At 44.5% G+C, this 17,677-nt stretch overlaps 2 protein-coding genes across 2 annotated transcripts in view; both read right to left on the reverse strand.

The window, feature by feature from the left end:
* Positions 1 to 430: 430 nt before the first annotated feature.
* The window catches only part of GAB3 (GRB2 associated binding protein 3), a gene marked incomplete at its 3' end in the record, with an annotated part of 76,406 nt that continues 59,159 nt past the window's right edge, over positions 431 to 17,677 (reverse strand). The window contains exons 3-10 of the mRNA XM_081081840.1: positions 16,191 to 16,407; positions 14,815 to 15,293; positions 11,815 to 11,870; positions 10,956 to 11,175; positions 8,892 to 8,973; positions 7,958 to 8,060; positions 2,935 to 3,051; positions 431 to 547 (exon numbers count right to left, since the gene is read on the reverse strand). Coding sequence (XP_080937966.1) covers positions 431 to 547; positions 2,935 to 3,051; positions 7,958 to 8,060; positions 8,892 to 8,973; positions 10,956 to 11,175; positions 11,815 to 11,870; positions 14,815 to 15,293; positions 16,191 to 16,407 — 1,391 coding nt within the window. The remainder of the gene's footprint in view (positions 548 to 2,934; positions 3,052 to 7,957; positions 8,061 to 8,891; positions 8,974 to 10,955; positions 11,176 to 11,814; positions 11,871 to 14,814; positions 15,294 to 16,190; positions 16,408 to 17,677) is intronic.
* LOC308512041 (large ribosomal subunit protein eL21) lies at positions 6,146 to 6,731 on the reverse strand. Its single transcript, XM_081081841.1, has one exon. It carries the CDS (start codon positions 6,679 to 6,681, stop codon positions 6,199 to 6,201), a length of 483 nt encoding a protein of 160 aa, XP_080937967.1. The 5' UTR covers positions 6,682 to 6,731; the 3' UTR covers positions 6,146 to 6,198.

Below are 17,677 nucleotides of genomic sequence, written 5' to 3' on the forward strand. Positions count from 1 at the left end.
CTCGGAAAATAGTCTCTTGAGTCTTGTTTTTATTGTTCCTACCCTGTTGAGTGAATGAAGTTTTCTCCATCCCAGTCCATGGTCGTGCAATCCTCCATCTCCGCACCTCTTGTGACTGTGGAGCCAGCTCTTAGCACCCCTGAGGCTCTGGGCATGGGCCGGTGTGGCCAGAGGAGGAAACTTCTGCGGCAGGTGGTGGTGGGTGTAGGGGCTGGACTCCATCACAGCCCCCTCTGGAAGGACGCTGCTTTCTTCTTCTCCCCGTCAAATGTACACAGATCCTCTCTCCCAAGGGTTCTTGCCAAGCCCACGGACATTACACGTTCTCTCTGCATCTTGACCTGTGTTGAACATCGGTGTGATTGTAGTGAAAACACTCAAAGCCCAGCCCCACGCTTCCCTGTGTCACACAGGTCCAAGCCCACAGCGCTTACACTTTGGACTGCCTCTCGTCCGTCCACTCCTGCTTCGTGTTCTGGAGAGCTTGTGTCTTCTGCTCATCCACCTGGACATAGTCTACTCTTTGCTCTTCTGAAAGGAGAAGTTTCTGAAGGAGGAGAACAAAAAGGTTTTCATTCCATTCCATTAAACATTCAGGAAAAGGTCAGTCCTTCCACAGAATATTACAGTGTTAAGTACAGTGGGGCCTTGACTTACGAGTGTCCCGACTAATGAGTTTTTTGAGATATCAGCTGTCTCTTGGCCGATTTTTTGCATTGAGTTGATAGAGTAATTTGAGTTAACAAGCTCTTTAACGAGCTCGGTCTCGGAACGAATTAAACTCGTAAGTCAAGGCCCCACTGTATTTGCTGCCCCTCTTTCTGGGTCATTCTCTACAGAAGCATTATTATATCTTGTGTATGCATATGAATAGCTCTTCACTTCTGCTCCCTTCAACTTTGCTCTAGCCCTGTGGTCGGCAAACTGCGGCTCTTTGGCCCCTTGAGTGTGGCTCTTCCTAAGCCTTAGGAGTACCCTAATTAAGCTAATAACAATGTACCTACCTATAGAGTTTAAGTTTAAAAAATTTGGCTCTCAAAAGAAATTTCAATCGTTGTACTGTTGATATTTGGCTCTGTTGACTAATGAGTTTGCCGACCACTGCTCTAGCCATTTGACTTGCTTTGACTAATATAATGTGAGTGCAAGTGACACGTGCCGATCCTGTAGAGCAGGGGTGGGGAATGTCTGGCCCGTGAGCCATATAAGGCCCAAGAAATCATTTGGTCGGGCCCTGCCAAGGCATTAGGGGTGAGTTAATTAAATGTTTGACCAAATATAGCAGGCTATAATTTTCAAGGTGATAATTTTGTATGGCCCAAGAATGGTGTTATAAATATCCAAATGGCCCTTGGAGGAAAAAAGGTTCCCCACCCCTGCTAGGGAAAAGAGGCATCCTGTGATTCTGCAGTCTCTCCTTTTCCCCTGCCAGGAGATCAGCTTGCCTCAGCTGGAGTTGCTCCTTCTGCCTGGGCCCTGGATTGAAGACAACCCAGAATACCAGTAGTGGATTGTCCCATTAGCAACAACTGAAAAAGCCTTTTCTTTTGCAAGACACTGAGATTTGGGGGATGTTTGTCTTGACTGAATAGCCTACCAAAACTGACTAATGCATCTTTTTTACTTATTGGTCTCACCTTTATGACCAGCTTTTCTGGAATATCAGTTCAGGTTTTTGGAATGAAATTAGAGGTAAAGGAGAAATGGGAATTCATCCCGCAAAAGGAAAGGAAAGTCTTACAGGCTTTTTTTTCCCCTACACACACACACACACACACACACACACACACACACACACAAATCATACTGTATATCCTATTTGGCAGGTTGCTTTTCTCATCAAACAATACACTGTTAAGCACAGTTTAGATTATGACCACCCCTTGATTGAAAATATTCAGTTGCTGTCCACTGCTTACCATTCGTTCATTCCATGGTTCACACTAGTTACACGGGCAACACTAATTCATAGGCAACACTAGTTAATGGCTAGTGTCGCTTATATGTACTTATTCATTTAATCCTCACCACAGGCATCAATGCATGTGTTATTTTTTCTGATCCCAATATTACAGACTAGAATACTACCCAAAAGAGTTGAAACTGTCCAACCTGGCCTTGGAGTCCCTCAGTAAAAGGAATTCCAATTCCAACTGAGACCTCCTGTCACCAATTCCCAGCCTAGCCACACTAGACCATGACTCCTTTTCTAAGCAGACCTTTCCAATGACTGAAGTGCCCTCTACCTCACCCTCATCTCTGCCAGAGAATTTTTTTTCCATAAGCTTTATGGTCCAAGTTTTAAAGAGTACCTATACTACAAACATGTGTATGTATACAGGCCGACCTTGAAGATATTGCAGGTTCAGTTTCAAAACACTGCAAGAAAGTATCGCCATAAAGTGGGTTGTAATCTTTTTGCTGGTGAAAGGCCTTGCCTAAAACACAACATCTGTGGAGCACAATAAAGTGAAGTACAATAACACCAGGTCTGCCTAGCACTAGCTGGTTTGGCTCAGTGGATAGAGCATCAGCCTGCAGACTGAAGGGTCACATGCCTGGGTTGTGGGCTCGATCCTCAGTAGGGGACATGCAAGAGGCAGCCAATCAATGATTCTCTCTCATCATTGATGTTTCTATCCCCCTCTCCCTTCCTCTCTGAAATCAATACACACACATACACGCACGCACGCAAACACACACACACACACACACACATATACAGGTCTGCGTCTGCCTATACATCCAAAGAACATAACCTCGAGGAAATACAGCAGGATTTCTGGGATGCAGAATCAGGGTTGGTTTTAATATTCTTCACTGTACATATCTGTATGCTTAAAACTTTTGAAAGAGAACACGCATGTTTGAATTATCAGAAAAATCTAAACAGAAATGAAATCTGGGAATTCTCAGACATAAAGTCCTTCCTACCTGCTGTACAGGAGCTGGTGATGCTGAATTGAAGTCCAGGGCTAAGTAATCCAGGCTGAATTTCTTTGTCCACATCACAGAACCACCGCTCAGGGAGTTGCCTGTTCGGTGTTCCTCCTAGGAACCAACATCACAGACTCAGGTTAACAATGTCTGGCTGGGCTGCCCAAGGGAAGGAGGGTGAGCTGTGTCCTCACTTGAGCAGCTGCCATCAGATCATAACACACTAGTCTGATGAGCCCTGTGCAGCTCATTCTGCATGTTAGAGTGATAGAAGGCATTTGAAATAAAAAAAAATATATAGCCAATCCAGTCTTCACATAATGCTATCCCTTTATTCACCATGAAAACAGTTGGCCAGGCCCAGCCAGTGTGGCTACGTGGTTTGAGCATCAACTGATGAACCAGGAGGTCATGGTTCGATTCCCAGTAGGGGGCGTGCAGGAGGCAGCCAATCAATGATTCTCTCTCATCCTTGATGTTTCTTTCTCTCTCCCTCTCCCTGCCTCTCTGAAATCAACAAAAAAATAAATTTTAAAAAAGAAAACAGCCAGAATCTCCCCCAAGAAGAATTTGTTTTATGGATCTGATGGGCCCACGATACCTTAGAGATTAAATCCCGAAAAGATCAACCACACTTACTAAAGTTCTAGTAAAGTCACCCCAAATGCACTTAAAGATACTTTATATGATACAATGATAACATGGATGTAACACTCACCCACGGACTTACCACCAGCTTCACAAATGGAATAGTACCAATAGCCATGAAGCGCCTATTCCCATTTACACCTCCTTCTCTCCCCACAAGAGGTTAAGCACTATCTTGAATTTGGTGTTTCCCACTCCTTTTCTTTTTAAATATGGTTTTATGAGTGTTTAAGTACTATCCTTAAATCACATATTATTTACTGGTAGTTTTGCCTGTTTTGAACTTCTATCAATACAACCATATGGAATGTATTTTTGGTGGCTTCCATTTTGGTTTCATATTGCATACTTCGCATTCACCCATGTCGATGCAATAGCCCTATTTCATTCATTTTCCTTGGGATAGATGATTCCATTGCATGATTTAACTGTTTCACTACCAATGACATTTGAGTTGCTTCCAGTTATAAGCAACGGTGCCATGACCATTCGTGCACCTGCAGGAAAATTTCTATCCAACGAAGTATTGGAAAGCAGTTAGGCAAGAAAAAGAAATGAAAGGCATCCAAACTGGGAAAGAAGAAGCAAAGTAACCTGTTTGCTGATAACATGGTCTTATATCTAGAAAACTCTAAAGATTCCACTCAAAATAATAATAAACTCAGCAAGGATACAAGATCAACACCATAAATTTGAATGCATTTCTATACACTAACAATGAGCAATCTGAAAAGGAAATTAAGAAAAGCACTTAATTTACAATAGTATCAGAAAGAATAAAATATTTAGGAATACATTTAGCCAATGGGACAGACTTATACACTGAAAACTACAAAATATTGCTGAATGAAAGTTGAGCACACATAAATCAATGGAAAGACACCTATATTCATGGATTGGAGGGTAGGAAGGTTTAATTATTAAGATTACAACATTAGCCAAAGCAACCCATATTAGACACATCACACACATTAGGATGGCCATTATACAAAACCAACAAACAAAAAATGGGAATAGCCGAAACCGGTTTGGCTCAGTGGATAGAGCGTCGGCCTACGGACTGAAAGGTCCCAGGTTCGATTCCGGTCAAGGGCATGTACCTGGGTTGCGGGCACATCCCCAGTGGGGAGTGTGCAGGAGGCAGCTGGTCAATGTTTCCCTCTCATCGATGTTTCTAACTCTCTATCTCTCTCCCTTCCTCTCTGTAAAAACTCAATAAAATATATTTAAAAAAAAAAGGGAATAACAAGTGTTGGTGAGGATGCAGAGAAATTGCAACCATTTTGCATAGCTATTGGGAATATAAAATGGTTTGGCCACTGGAAAACGGTTTGGTGGTTCCTCAAAAATTATGCATAAATTATCATGGGATTCAGCAATTCCACCTCGAGGTATATATCTGAAAGAATTGAAAGCCGAGATCCAAACAGATGCTTGTACACCAATGTTCACAGCAGCATCTATATATATAAAAGGCTAATATGCAAAGTGTCCCCTTGGGAGTTCGATTACTCGCTATGATGTGTGCTAACAACCAGGGGGTGGCACAGAACAAAGGAAGGCCCAGCTGGCAGCCGAGGAAGTAAGGCTCCAACAGGCCCTGATTGTCAGCCAGGCCTAGGGACCCTACCCGTGCAAGAATTTCATGCACTGGGCCTCTAGTTATTCATAATAGCCAACCGGTAGAAACAACCCAATTGTCTACCAACAGATGAATAGATAGACAATAAGTGGTGTGTGCATATAATGGATTATTAGCCCTAAAACCTGAAATTCTGATACATGCTGCAGTAGGGATGGGTCTTGAAAATACGTTAAATGAAAGAAGGCAGACACTAAAGGACAATATTGTGCAATTCCACTTATATGAGGTACCTAGAATAGGCAAATGTACAAAGACAGAAAGTAGAATAGAGGTTACCAGGGGCTCACTGGTCTTTCTCACAAACTCAAAGATCAGAAATGAACTGCTAGTGCCTGGAATGCCTATGCACTTGCTTCTATTTTGTTATAGATTCACTTCCCTTTTCTGTTCTCTGGAGACAGAGCACAGCTGGTCCAGCATCCTTTCTTTATAAGAGTGTTTTCTTCTACAAGTTTCCCAAGGGCCATTACTAAGTGTGAAAAACATTGGGAAGATCACAGCACATTTGTATCTGAGTCACTTTCCATCTGCATACGGTTAAGTGCACTTACAGCGCAATTTTTATCAAACAGAAAGGCAAAATAAAGCCTTTAATTACTGCTTCACTGGAGATTACTGTTTCCAGATTCTGAACTGCCTATTATCCTCATGTATAGGAGGGCAGAACTGTCTTCTCAAAAGTATATAAAGCGCCTGGCTGTAGCATAGTTCAGTGGTTAAGCATTGAACTATGAACCAGGAGGTCACGGTTCGATTCCCAGTTTGACTCCTGGTCAGGGCACATACGTGGGTTGCGCGCTCCATCCCCAGTAGGGGGCGTGCAGGGGGCAGGCGATCAATGATCCTCTCTTATCATTGATGTTTCTATCTCTCTCTCCCTCTCCCTTCCTCTCTGAGATCAATAAAATATATATATTCTTTTTTTTTTTTTTATCAGCACACAAGTCTTTTTTATTTTTTCCCACTTATCATGCCATGAATTCATAGGGAATGGGTTCCAGCAGCTCAGGCTCCTTTCCATTGGTTCTCACAAAGTGTGCTTCTCTGGGTGGAGCAGGCTGACGCTTCAGTTGAACCCAGGTACCTTTCTCTTTGGCTTCCTTCTTTTTCTGATCATTTTCCTTCACACGTTTCAGGAAGCTATCTCGGCTCTTAGAGTGCTTAATATGCTCAATACGTACATTAATTCTCTTAGCAAGAATCTTGCCCTTAACTTGCTTGTTCACAATAATGCCCACTGCATGCTGGGTGACATTGTAGACTCTTCCAGTTTTGCCATGGTAACATTTGTGGGGCATTCCTTTTTGAACAGTGCCCATTCCCTTGATGTCCACAATATCACCTTTCTTGTAGATTCGCATGTATGTGGCCAAAGGAACAACTCCATGTTTCCTAAAAGGCCTAGAGAACATATAGCGGGTGCCTCTCCTCTTCCCCTTTGTGTTAGTCATTTTGGCGAGTTACTGGAAGATGGCGGTTCCGGCCGAAAGGAAAATATATATATTCTTAAAAGTATATAAAGTCACATTGCCTTGAACATTGTCCAAGATCCCTTTTCAAAATTTCATAGTTCAGAGATTCTCACTAGAGAATTATTTCTAGAGTTCCTACATTTTACTTTATTTTTAAAATTTATTGTCGACAGTATTACAGGTGTTCCCCTATTTCCTCCCACCTCTTCCCCCCACCACCCAGGCCCCGCCCCACCCCAGGCCTTCCCCACACTATTGTGTCTATGGGCTGCACATATACACATATGTTCTTCGGTTAATCTTTTTAAATTGTGAAATGGGCACAGTTCCGGGTAAAGGGCCTGATAATTGTCAGAGGTGCTAAAAGCCCCTTCCTCTCTTCAAAACCCATCCTCTTAAATAGAATCCAAGCTAAAGAGAATAGAAGGGATATGAGAGGGCAGGAGGGAGAGGTTGGGACTAGAACTGTAAATGGTTCATCAAAGGACAGAAATGTCAGGCCTCCAGCCCCAGCCAGCGTGGCTCAGTGGTTGAGCGTCAACCTATGAACCAGGAGGTCATGGTTCAATTCCTGGTCAGGGCACATGCCTGGGTTGTGGACTCGATCCCCAGTGGAGGGAGTGCAGGAGGCAGCCTATCGATGATTCTCTTTCATCATTGATATTTCTATCTCTCTCTCCTTCTCTCTTTCTCTCAAATAAATAAAATATATTTTAAAAAAGACATGTCAGTTCTCTATCTACTCAGGTCTACAGAAAGACTCAATAACAGGAGTCTCCAGAGAGTAAGACACATCCAAAACCCCAGGGCAACCACGCTCAATGGGACTCGAAGTGATTCATCCTTTGGAAGGTTGAGGGGCAGTCAGGTGGAGGCAACCATCTAATGCGGGAGTTTGCACAGCTTAGATTCTGGATATCCAGGGAACTACCAACCTAGTGGGGTCAAACAGGATATCACAACCCTGGTGAAAAGAATGACCGACATTGCCATTTTCCCATTACACATGGCTAAACCCTGGGCGCTCTCGAAATACGGTGGCCTCAAAATGGTACAAGGAACTGAATATCGCAGGGAAAAATGCCACCTTCCAATCGACTTGTTCGCAGCCTAGAAAATACTGCAACCTATTACAACCAAGTGACTGTATGAAGATTGTATGGGGCTTTCTGAAGTGTGTGTTTTCTTTCTAACGCACTCACAAGAATATAGATTGGAGTGAAGAATAAGAAGAGTATGAAAAATATAGGATTACCATCTGGATGTAGCTTTCTTCCTCTTCTCTGGAAACAGAATTGGCAAAAAATCTTGCAGAATTAATACCGTTTCTTCCTGGAGAGAGAAAGCTGGTCCGATTGCTAAGAACAAAAATATAGATGAGGTCAAAGCAATGTCTTACAGCTGCTCTGAAAGCCAGCCAGGAACTGACATGGCCCCTGTGGGGTTTCAGCCCTCCCCTTCCAGATACAACTTCCTTCCGGCCAAAGCAATTCTTAAAGCAGTAGAGACTGCCCAGCAGCTTCTGTCCTACTCTGGGGCAAATGACTCCCAATTCTCAAAGGCTACTTTTTTTCCAGGCCCTCCTCGTGACACAGCTCATGAGCTTTCTAGAAACAGACCAAGGCATCAGATCATTTAGGAAAAAACCCACTACTCCTTTGGGGCTCTCTTATTTCGATTCAAAATAACCAGGAGTCCGGTAAGTGTGGTTCAGTGGTTGAGTGTCGACCTATGAACCAGGAGGTCACATTTCGATTCCCGGTCAGGGCACATGCCCGGGTGGCAGGCTTGATCCCCAATGTGGGGCGTGCAGGAGGCAACCGATCCATGATTCTCTCTCATCATGGATGTTTCTCTCTTTCCCTCTCTCTTCCTCTCTGAAACCAATAAACATATATTTAAAAAGAAAAGAGCTTATCTTTGCTGATACTGGACTTGTAGCATGCAAATAAGGCCCGGATGTACAGTGCAGCTATTTGTGGCCATGAGGATTGTGCAACAAAGAAGAGTTCTCCAAAGAAAGAGGAACGAGCAAATGTGAAGAGAGAAGTAAACGTGAGAGATGGAGAGAGATTCCTCGGGTTCCCGACAGTATCTTGAGATGCTGTTATATTCCTTCCTTTGTGACCTACAGTCACTTCTGGCTTGTATGTGCTGAGTGAGGCCCCTTTGAGCAATCAGCGACTTACCAAGGCACAGTGTGGGTCCTGGTTAAAGAGGCATGTTCCCGGATGGTAGAGAGGTTTCTCAGATCTAGCGGAGGTGGCCGTGCTACAAGATAACACACACAATATCCACGAGGGTAAGTTCTCAGGAGTTCCAAGGCCAGAATCTAAAGACTATAATAAACTCTGACATTGTACTTAGCTAGCACATCAAATGCAAATTTACTAAGAAGCAGCACCGATGATGAATGTGAATTTCACTGTCCTACTCTTTCCTGCCTCGCTGGGAATAGAGAGAGGACAACTACTGAGCAAATGGTCACATGACCAGCTGGAGGTAACAATGAGGCAATGCATTTAGTCAATATACACTGAATAAGGACTCATTTATACTATGTCAGGTGTGGTTCTAAGTCAGGAGTGGGGAACCTTTTTTTTTTGCCAAGGGCCATTTGGATATTCATAACATCATTTGTGGGCCATACAAAATTATCAACTTAAAAATTAGCCCCCCAGTGTTGCTCAGTGATTGAGCACTGAGCAATGAACCAGGAGGTCACGATTCAATTCCCAGTCAGGCACATGCCCGGGTTGTGGGCTCGATCCCCAATGTGGGGAGTGCAGGAGGCAGCCGATCCATGATTCTCTCTCATCACTGATGTTTCTATCTCTCCCTCTCGCTTCCTCTCTGAAATCAATAAAAATATATTTTTTAAAACATAAGTAAAATTTTAAATTCAGTTTCTCAGTTGTACTAGCCACACAAAGTTCTGTTGGACAGCATTGCTATAGAAAATTAACCAAACAAAAGAATATCTACCTCAAAGCTACAGGTCCCTGCTAAATAGTTTCTGACCAGAATGAATGGTTATTTCCTCTGAACCTCGTAAGACAGGGTCTGTTCTCCTATTTAGTACAGACTTCATAATTCTTCTTCTTCTTCCAGATGTTTTTTATATCTTCTTTCCTCTCAGACTAAAGAACCCTCCTTGCTTCCTCATCTTTGCATCCCACCCCGTGCCCAGAACAGCACTATCCACACTGTGAATGTGATTTGACTCAAATTGAATGGGTGAGACTGGAAGGGACCAGACATGAATAAGGGATTTAGTTACCAGCTTTGGGCACGGCCGCCTGAAGGAGTAGTTTTCCCAAAGGGCAAAGTGGGGGGGGGGGGATGTACCAGATGTCAGATGTGAGGGTCTGAGATCCGTCATGGTACCAAATATTTCCTGGGAATCACATAGCCCTAACTAGGCAGGTGACAGTGGGCAGGAATGAAGTCAGAAAAGTGACTTTGACCTGCTTTTCCTCTTTCCCCCTTCCCCTGTCTCCCTGCCTGGCTATGCTGCTCAGCAGCCCAGAGAGGCTGCCTGGGAGCAATGCAGAAGCTTTAGGGAGCTCTGTGCACACCGGAGCCAGACTGCTCATGGCCGAAGTCTTCTGCCAATTGACACAACTCATGCACAGGGCACTGAGTGATGTTGCATATAATCAGGTCTGACATTCAGAAATGAGTGTCAGCCCTGGCTGGTGAGGCTCGGTTGAGCATCAATCGCCCCATGCACCGAAAGGTTGCCAGTTTGATTCCCAGTCAGGGCACATTGCCCGCATTGCAGACTCGATCCCCAGTAGAGGGCGTATAGGAGGTAGCCCATTGATGTTTCTCTCCTTCTCCCTCTCCCTTCCTCTCTCAAATCAATAAATACATTTTTTTTAAAAGAAATTAGTGTCAAAGGCCATTCTCGGCTACCTTAGAGGAAGAGGGCACTGTGATGACATTCAGGTGCTGTTTTAAATAAGAGACGCCTGGGCCGTTTGCCTCTGGAATGAACTTGGCTTTGGAGGCTGTATTTGCAGGGTCACAGGGCCTGTAAATCCGCTGACTCCTTTTATCATGATAACCTGGGGCAGCAAGGTTCCCCGGGCCTTCCCATGCAATTCCAGCCATTTCTCCTCACCCTGAAACTTCCCGGTCCCCTAGGATGGTTCCTCTAGTGTTTCCTTCCCAGAGAAGGTCGGGAAGGAAACCCCCGCCCCCATGGCTGCTCCCCTCTCCTACACAGCAGGCCCGGCCACGTGGCTCACGTTTCCTCTGAGGCTTGAGATCTCTATTCACTGGAGGAGGTTCCAGGTCTGCAGGTAGCTTGGGCAGTGGGCTCGCGATGCTTCCTGAGCTCATGGGGATGTAGTCATCAGGGCTGCACTGGGTTCGGAGGCAAGCAGTGGCGACGTGGGGGCCCATGGGCACGTAGCCATCCTCGGCACTGGCTGATGTTGTGGGGTACATTGGGGAGAACCTGCTCGGCTGCAAAAGAACAGGTACAGGGTTGGAAACCACAGAACCGTCAGGGAAACTGCTACCGGTGGGCAGCCTCGCCTACCCTGGCCTACGCACAGGGTTTCGGTTGCAAATGATCCAAGAATAACTCGGAACTTCCTTAGGAAAGTCAGGCGAGCCGCTTATTCGAGCTCTGCTCCTGGACTCATTGTGTGAGGTGGGTGATGGCTTTCCTAGATCTGATGCTGGAAGACAGACGGTTGTGAATGGACGCAGATGCTTTCAGTACAAAGGGATGCCTTCAGAGAGTCTGCATCTGCTGCCCGCTCAGACTGTTCAATAGCAGTGACTCAAGTGTACTGACATTTTGATGTTTTTGAAACTAGTTTCCTTAAAGCTGAAAATATTGACAAATGGCTATGATTAGCCTTTCTAAAGAAAATGAAACAAAAATTTAAAGAAATAAAAAGAAAAGTGATGCCTTTAGTAGCTACCCCGAGTCAGGTGGGTGTCATTAGAACCGGCAGTGTCCTCACAGAACACCAAGCCCAACAGTTTCTAAACAAGTTCAAGTCTTAAGGGGAGACTGGAATGGTCCTCAGAGAGTCAGAGCGCTGAGTGTCATAAGACTTCAAGGGCTTAAGGGAACTCAAGGGCCAAACTCACCAAATTTAAACTAAGCCGCTTGTCTCGGTGTCTTAAGGATTGGCCTTCTACATCAGCTGCAAGAAACAAGATGGGGTGGTGAGATATGCAGGACAATATCCCTTTAAACTAGGGTCCAGGCCTGGCCGGTGTGGCTCAGTGGTTGAGCACCAACCTACAAACCAGGAGGTCATGGTTTGATTCCCAGTCAGGGCACATGCCCGGGTTGCAGGCTTGATCCCCAGTGGAGGGCGTGCAGGAGGCAGCCGATCAATGATGCTCTCCCATCACTGATATTTTTATCTTTCTCTCCCTCTGCCTTTCTCTCTGAAGTCTATAAAAATATTTCAAAATCAATCAATCAATCAATAAACAAACTAGGGTCCAAGAGCCTATGCACTGTGGGACCCTGGACTCAGCTCCCAAGAGGCAGAAAAGCGTAACAGTTTCTATACACAAGGCTTGCTAGCAAGTCTTGTTGGGCAGTCAGAACAGATGGAAATCAGGCCAGATTTTGAAGAAGTTTGTGTATGATAGCGTTAGTTGTCTCTGTGAGTTAGGAAGAGGTGTGGCACATCATTAACAAATGCTGGTTGTATTTCTTACATCAATTTTCTGAGCTTAGAGATGGTGGAGACAGACTGGAGGTTTGAGGAGAGGAGAGAAGGTGTGAGACGTGCCTGGTATTTATCAGGAGAGTAGGGTGAACAGAGAAGTGACAGCATTAGCCAGCAGCATTGGGGGCTCGTTTGAGATCTGTGACCATGAATCGGTGACCGTGATTTTGTGCAGCCATAGTCAGCTACTCGAGTACAGGCATGGAGAGAGAGGAAAATCGAATTAGGACCAAATTAGAAACTTGTCAGATGGGTGTGACATAAAAATTTAGAATAATAGTTAAACTGAAAGAGATGTCCATAAAAATAAAATAAAGTTTAAAAATAAGCAAAAATTTTTTAAAAAATTAAAAGATAAAAAAATGAAGTTAGTGATCAACATGGCGTTGCTGACTTTTTATTGTGCTAGGAAAGAACATTAAGAACAAAACAAGAGCCGAAACCAGTTTGGCTCAGTGGATAGAGTGTCGGCCTGCGGACTGAAAGGTCCCGGGTTCGATTCCAGTCAGGGGCATGTGCCTGGGTTGCGGGCATATCCCCAGTAGGAGATGTGCAGGAGGCAGCTGGTTGATGTTTCTCTCTCATCATTGTTTCTGGCGGTCTATCTCTCTCCCTTCCTCTCTGTAAAAAATCAATAAAATATATTAAAAAAAAAAAGAAGAACAAAACAAGAACTTATACCCATCACCATTATTTAATAGAAATATATTTTAAATGTTTGTAAGTATATATAAATGTTTGTAAGTGTAAGGCATTTGGATATTTATAGCATCATTCCTGGCCATACAAAATTATCAACTTAAAAATGAGCCTGCTATATTTAGTCAAACATTTAACGAACTCACCACTAATGCCTTGGCAGGGCAAGACCAAATGATTTCTCAGGCCTTATACGGCCCTTGGGCCGGATGTTTGCCACTCTTGGTCTAGACCAGGGGTGGGCAAACTTTTTGACTCGAGGGCCACAATGGGTTCTTAAACTGGACCGGAGGGCCGGAACAAAAGCATGGATGGAGTGTTTGTGTGAACTCATATAAATTCAAAGTAAACATCATTACATAAAAGGGTACGGTCTTTTTTTTTTTTTTTTTTTTTTTTTTAGTTTTATTCATTTCAAACGGGCCGGATCCGGCCCGCGGGCCGTAGTTTGCCCACGGCTGGTCTAGACTCTAATCCTATAATAAAGAGCTAATATGCTAATTAGACCAAACAGCAGAACAATTGTCCAGATGACCATCCGGACAACCTTCTGGACAAAGCCGGGCTGCGAGGGTCGAGCCCCTTGCACAAATTTCGACTCTAATGAGATACAATTTTTGGGAATTAGCAGCTTAAAGATGTCAACCAAAACCATAAGAGTAGATGAGATTCTCTAGGTTGCAAATGTTAAGTATAAAACCCAGAGGATCCCAATATTCAAAGAGCAGGAAGATGAACAGTGGCTCATCCTGACGGTGCAATCGCAGGGTAATGAGCAAAGTCAGGGGCAGGGCCTTCCGGCCTAAGGAAGGAGAGAATGGCCAACAATGCTGACTGCTGGTGGCAAGTGAGGCAAGCGCTTTTAGCACATGTGGACCAGAGCAAAGTGTTCCCCGAGAACTTGGAGATGTCAAAGGTCAGGTTGTCTCTGAGAAATAAACCGGAGTCAACATCGTCTTAAAGTGAGAGAATAACTCCCGTCTCCGAAAGATGTGATGGAGATGGATGGAATTAAGAATATGTATTATATATGCACATGTATGTATGTATGTATGCATGCTTCTATGTCTTCAAGGCTGCAGAAGTACCGGCCGTAAAAGCTGTTCTGCAGTCATACTGTATAGTTTAAAATCTCTACTCCCACCACTTATTAGCTGTGTGACACTGGATAAGTTACTTAACCTGTCTGTGTCTCAATTTTGTAATCTGTAAAATAAGACCAATAATAGAATCTATTGCATAGGACTGCTGGAAACGTTAGATGCGTTAGTGCACATGAAGAACTTAGTACCGTACCTCGAACACATAAAGTACTTAAATCCTAGAAATTATTATGGATGTTGTTGATAAAGAATATGTGAACACAGTCCCCTAACTCCCTTTCCATGACCAGATCCCTATTGATGTCACCAAATAATACCAATATAAAGAAAACCGTGCCCGTCCGGTGTGGCTCAGTGGTTGAGCGTAGTTCCACACACCAGGAGGTCATGGTTCGATTCCCGGTCAGGGCACATGCCCGGGTTGCAGGTTATATCCCCAGTGTGGGGCGTGCAGGAGGCAGCTGATCGATGATTCTCTCATCATTGATGTTTCTATCTCTTCCTCTCCCTCTCCCTTCCTCTCTGAAATCAATACAAATATTATAAAGAAAAAGAGGAGCCAGGCTTCTCTCTGTACCTCAGTATTTGCATCCAACACTTACCTTTCCAGGTTCTCACGTTATCTAAACCCGAAAGGGAGATCCTTCTTGGTGCCGCAGTGAATTCTGGCTTTCTGATGCTGGTGTGCCCACTCCACAGTAACTGCTCCTCTTGGCGCCGTTCAGAGAGATGAATTGGCTTAGGGGGGCGGGGAGGTGGCGTGTTGGACACAATGTCTAGTTCTTTTACCCCGAAGGGTAAGGAGCGTTGGTTCTTATCTACCTGAAGGGTGGGGTTTAAGGATGTTTCCAGCAATGGTGAGGAAAAGTGGTTCCTGGCGGGCCCATTGATATCTCTGCTCCAGGTCAGGGCAGCCTGAGGCCTTGTGGGAGGTGCCTCCTGAGACCCATTCCTCTGGACTGAGGGGTGGACCAAGTTAACGTAGGGCAGCGCCTGCAGGCCGTCAACAAAAACATCATCGAATGAAGTCTGTTCCAAGGAACGCTCTGAGTTTGACCAGCTGTCACATCTGGTGGGTAAACTGAGGGAAGAAAAGCATGGACATTTGACTGCAATGGAGCAGGTGCCTGGCCACTGTAGTTGGTCCCACAGCGACACTGCTGATACAGAGTTGGCAGAAGTCTGAAGGAGAAAGCCATCCACCCACCACAAAACCCAGGGGGCCTCACTCCCGATCCTCAACGATCAACTTTTATTTGACTTCTGTAGCTGTATTCCCTCTACAACCCTCAGCCACACCTACCCCTGGATGCAGAAAAAAAATAGCTGGTCGTTTTGTGTGTTTTTTTTCATATGAAAATGCAAGGTTAGAAGTGAAAGCCACAACGCTGAAATCCATGACTCATTTTGTTGAGTATAACGCATGCTTCACCCTTCATAGCGGTTGACAATGATCTGGCCCCACCTTGTCAGTCACAGGAAGAGAAGCACGGGCAGATACATCCTCTAGGACAGTGGTTCTCAACCTTCCTAATGCCGCGACCCTTTAATACAGTTCCTCATGTTGTGGTGACCCCCAACCATAAATTATTTTCGTTGCTACTTCATAACTGTCATTTTGCTACTGCTATGAATTGCAATGTAAATATCTGATATGCAGGATGTATTTTCATTGTTACACATTGAACATCATTAAAGCGTAGTGATTAATCACAAAAACAATGTGTAATTATATATGTGTTTTCCGATGGTCTTAGGCGACCCCTGTGAAAGGGTCGTTCGACCCCCAAAAGGGGTCGCGACCCACAGGTTGAGAACCGCTGCTCTAGGAGCTGCTACAGCTAAACAGGCTGACTGGGGCAGGCGCACTGAGCACATCTCAGTGACAGGCCCTGCAAGAGGAGGTAGCGTGGGCTCTGGAAACAGAGGAGAGTGCGTGGGAGAGGCCTGGCTCAGAGAGTCCGGCGCATGAGCATACCTGGCGTGGTGCAGTCTTCCACTCTCACAGTTGGACAGAATCAGATAATCAGGAAGGAAGAGCAACTCTGACTCACTTCTGGTTTCCTCAGTGGCTATGGTATTAGAGTTTGGGTCATCTCTTGGCAAGGGGGAGCTGACAGCATGGGCGGTGTGAAGGAAGCTGGCAGGGGATGGCTGGAGGGAGGAGGGCGTGTGAGCGAGGCTCTCCACGGAATCTGCTGGAGGAATCATTTCCCAGGTTAGCGGTTAGGAATGGCTATAACACTCACTTGCAATTTCTCAAACAGCATCTAAAGAAGCCAAATAGAAGATGCAAATCACAGCTGGTGTTTGTACTGATGGAGGAGACCATTTCCCCAAGCTATAAACAATGTCTGGGAAAGAGGGCCAGTGTTCCAAGAGTGAAGTGTTGAATCAATTAAGAGTAAAAAAAAAAAACAACAAAAAAAAACCCACCCCAAGCATTCATGGTATAAAAATCTGCAGTTAAATAGTCTACACACAGCTTCTTTATGGCCGTCAGCCTCAGGCCTGCATCACTGTTTATTCACTCAAAAAATATACATATATATATACACACACATATATATATACATATATATTTATGCATGTCAGATACATATGTATGTACTTACATATGCATTTCTACGTGTGTATATATGTACACATATATAGATAAATGTCTGTCTATAGGAATAGGCAAAAGTAGATTTACAGTAGTGAATACGCAAAACTTAGTTTATTCTTTATTTTTTTTAATATATTTTTATTGATTTTTTACAGAGAGGAAGGGAGAGAGATAGAGTTAGAAACATCGATGACAGAGAAACATCGATCAGCTGCCTCCTGCACACCCCCTACTGGGGATATGCCCGCAACCAAGGTACATGCCCTTGACCGGAATCGAACCTGGGACCTTTCAGTCCGCAGGCCGACGCTCTATCCACTGAGCCAAACCGGTTTTGGCAGTTTATTCTTTTTTAAAATATATTTGTTAATGATTTCAGACAAGAAGGGAGAGGAAGAGTGAGAGAGAAAGAAACATCAATGATGAGAGAGAATCACTGATCAGCTGCCTCCTTCACGCTCCACACTGGGGATGGAGCGCACAACCTGGCATGTGCCCTGACCGAGAATCAAACCATAACCTCCTGGTTCATAGGTTGATGCTCAACCACTGAGCCACGCCGGCTGGGCAAGTTTATTCTTGCCTTATTATTTATTCTTATGTATTTTCCATGCAAACAACTTTAAACTAGTTTTGCCCACCCCTGTATATAGAACACCTACTTTGCACCTAATATGGGCCCAGATCCGTTTTAACTCTGCCAGTACAGCTGAGACAAAAGCTCTGCCCTTACTGTCCACCCCAGGAGACAGACAAGTGACACATAAATAAAGAACACTGTTGATGATAGAGTGTTAATGACGTAGAAGGAAAAGGAAGGGAAAAATGGGGTGTTGTGATGGTTAGCGAAGCCCACA

The sequence above is a fragment of the Myotis nattereri genome (genome assembly GCF_964212035.1).
Source record: "Myotis nattereri genome assembly, chromosome: X".
NCBI classification, from domain to species: domain Eukaryota; kingdom Metazoa; phylum Chordata; class Mammalia; order Chiroptera; family Vespertilionidae; genus Myotis; species Myotis nattereri.

Coding starts and splice junctions, on each gene's coding strand:
- LOC308512041 (XM_081081841.1), bottom strand. CDS start 6,681: ATGACTAACACAAAGGGGAAGAGGAGAGGCACCCGCTATATGTTCTCT.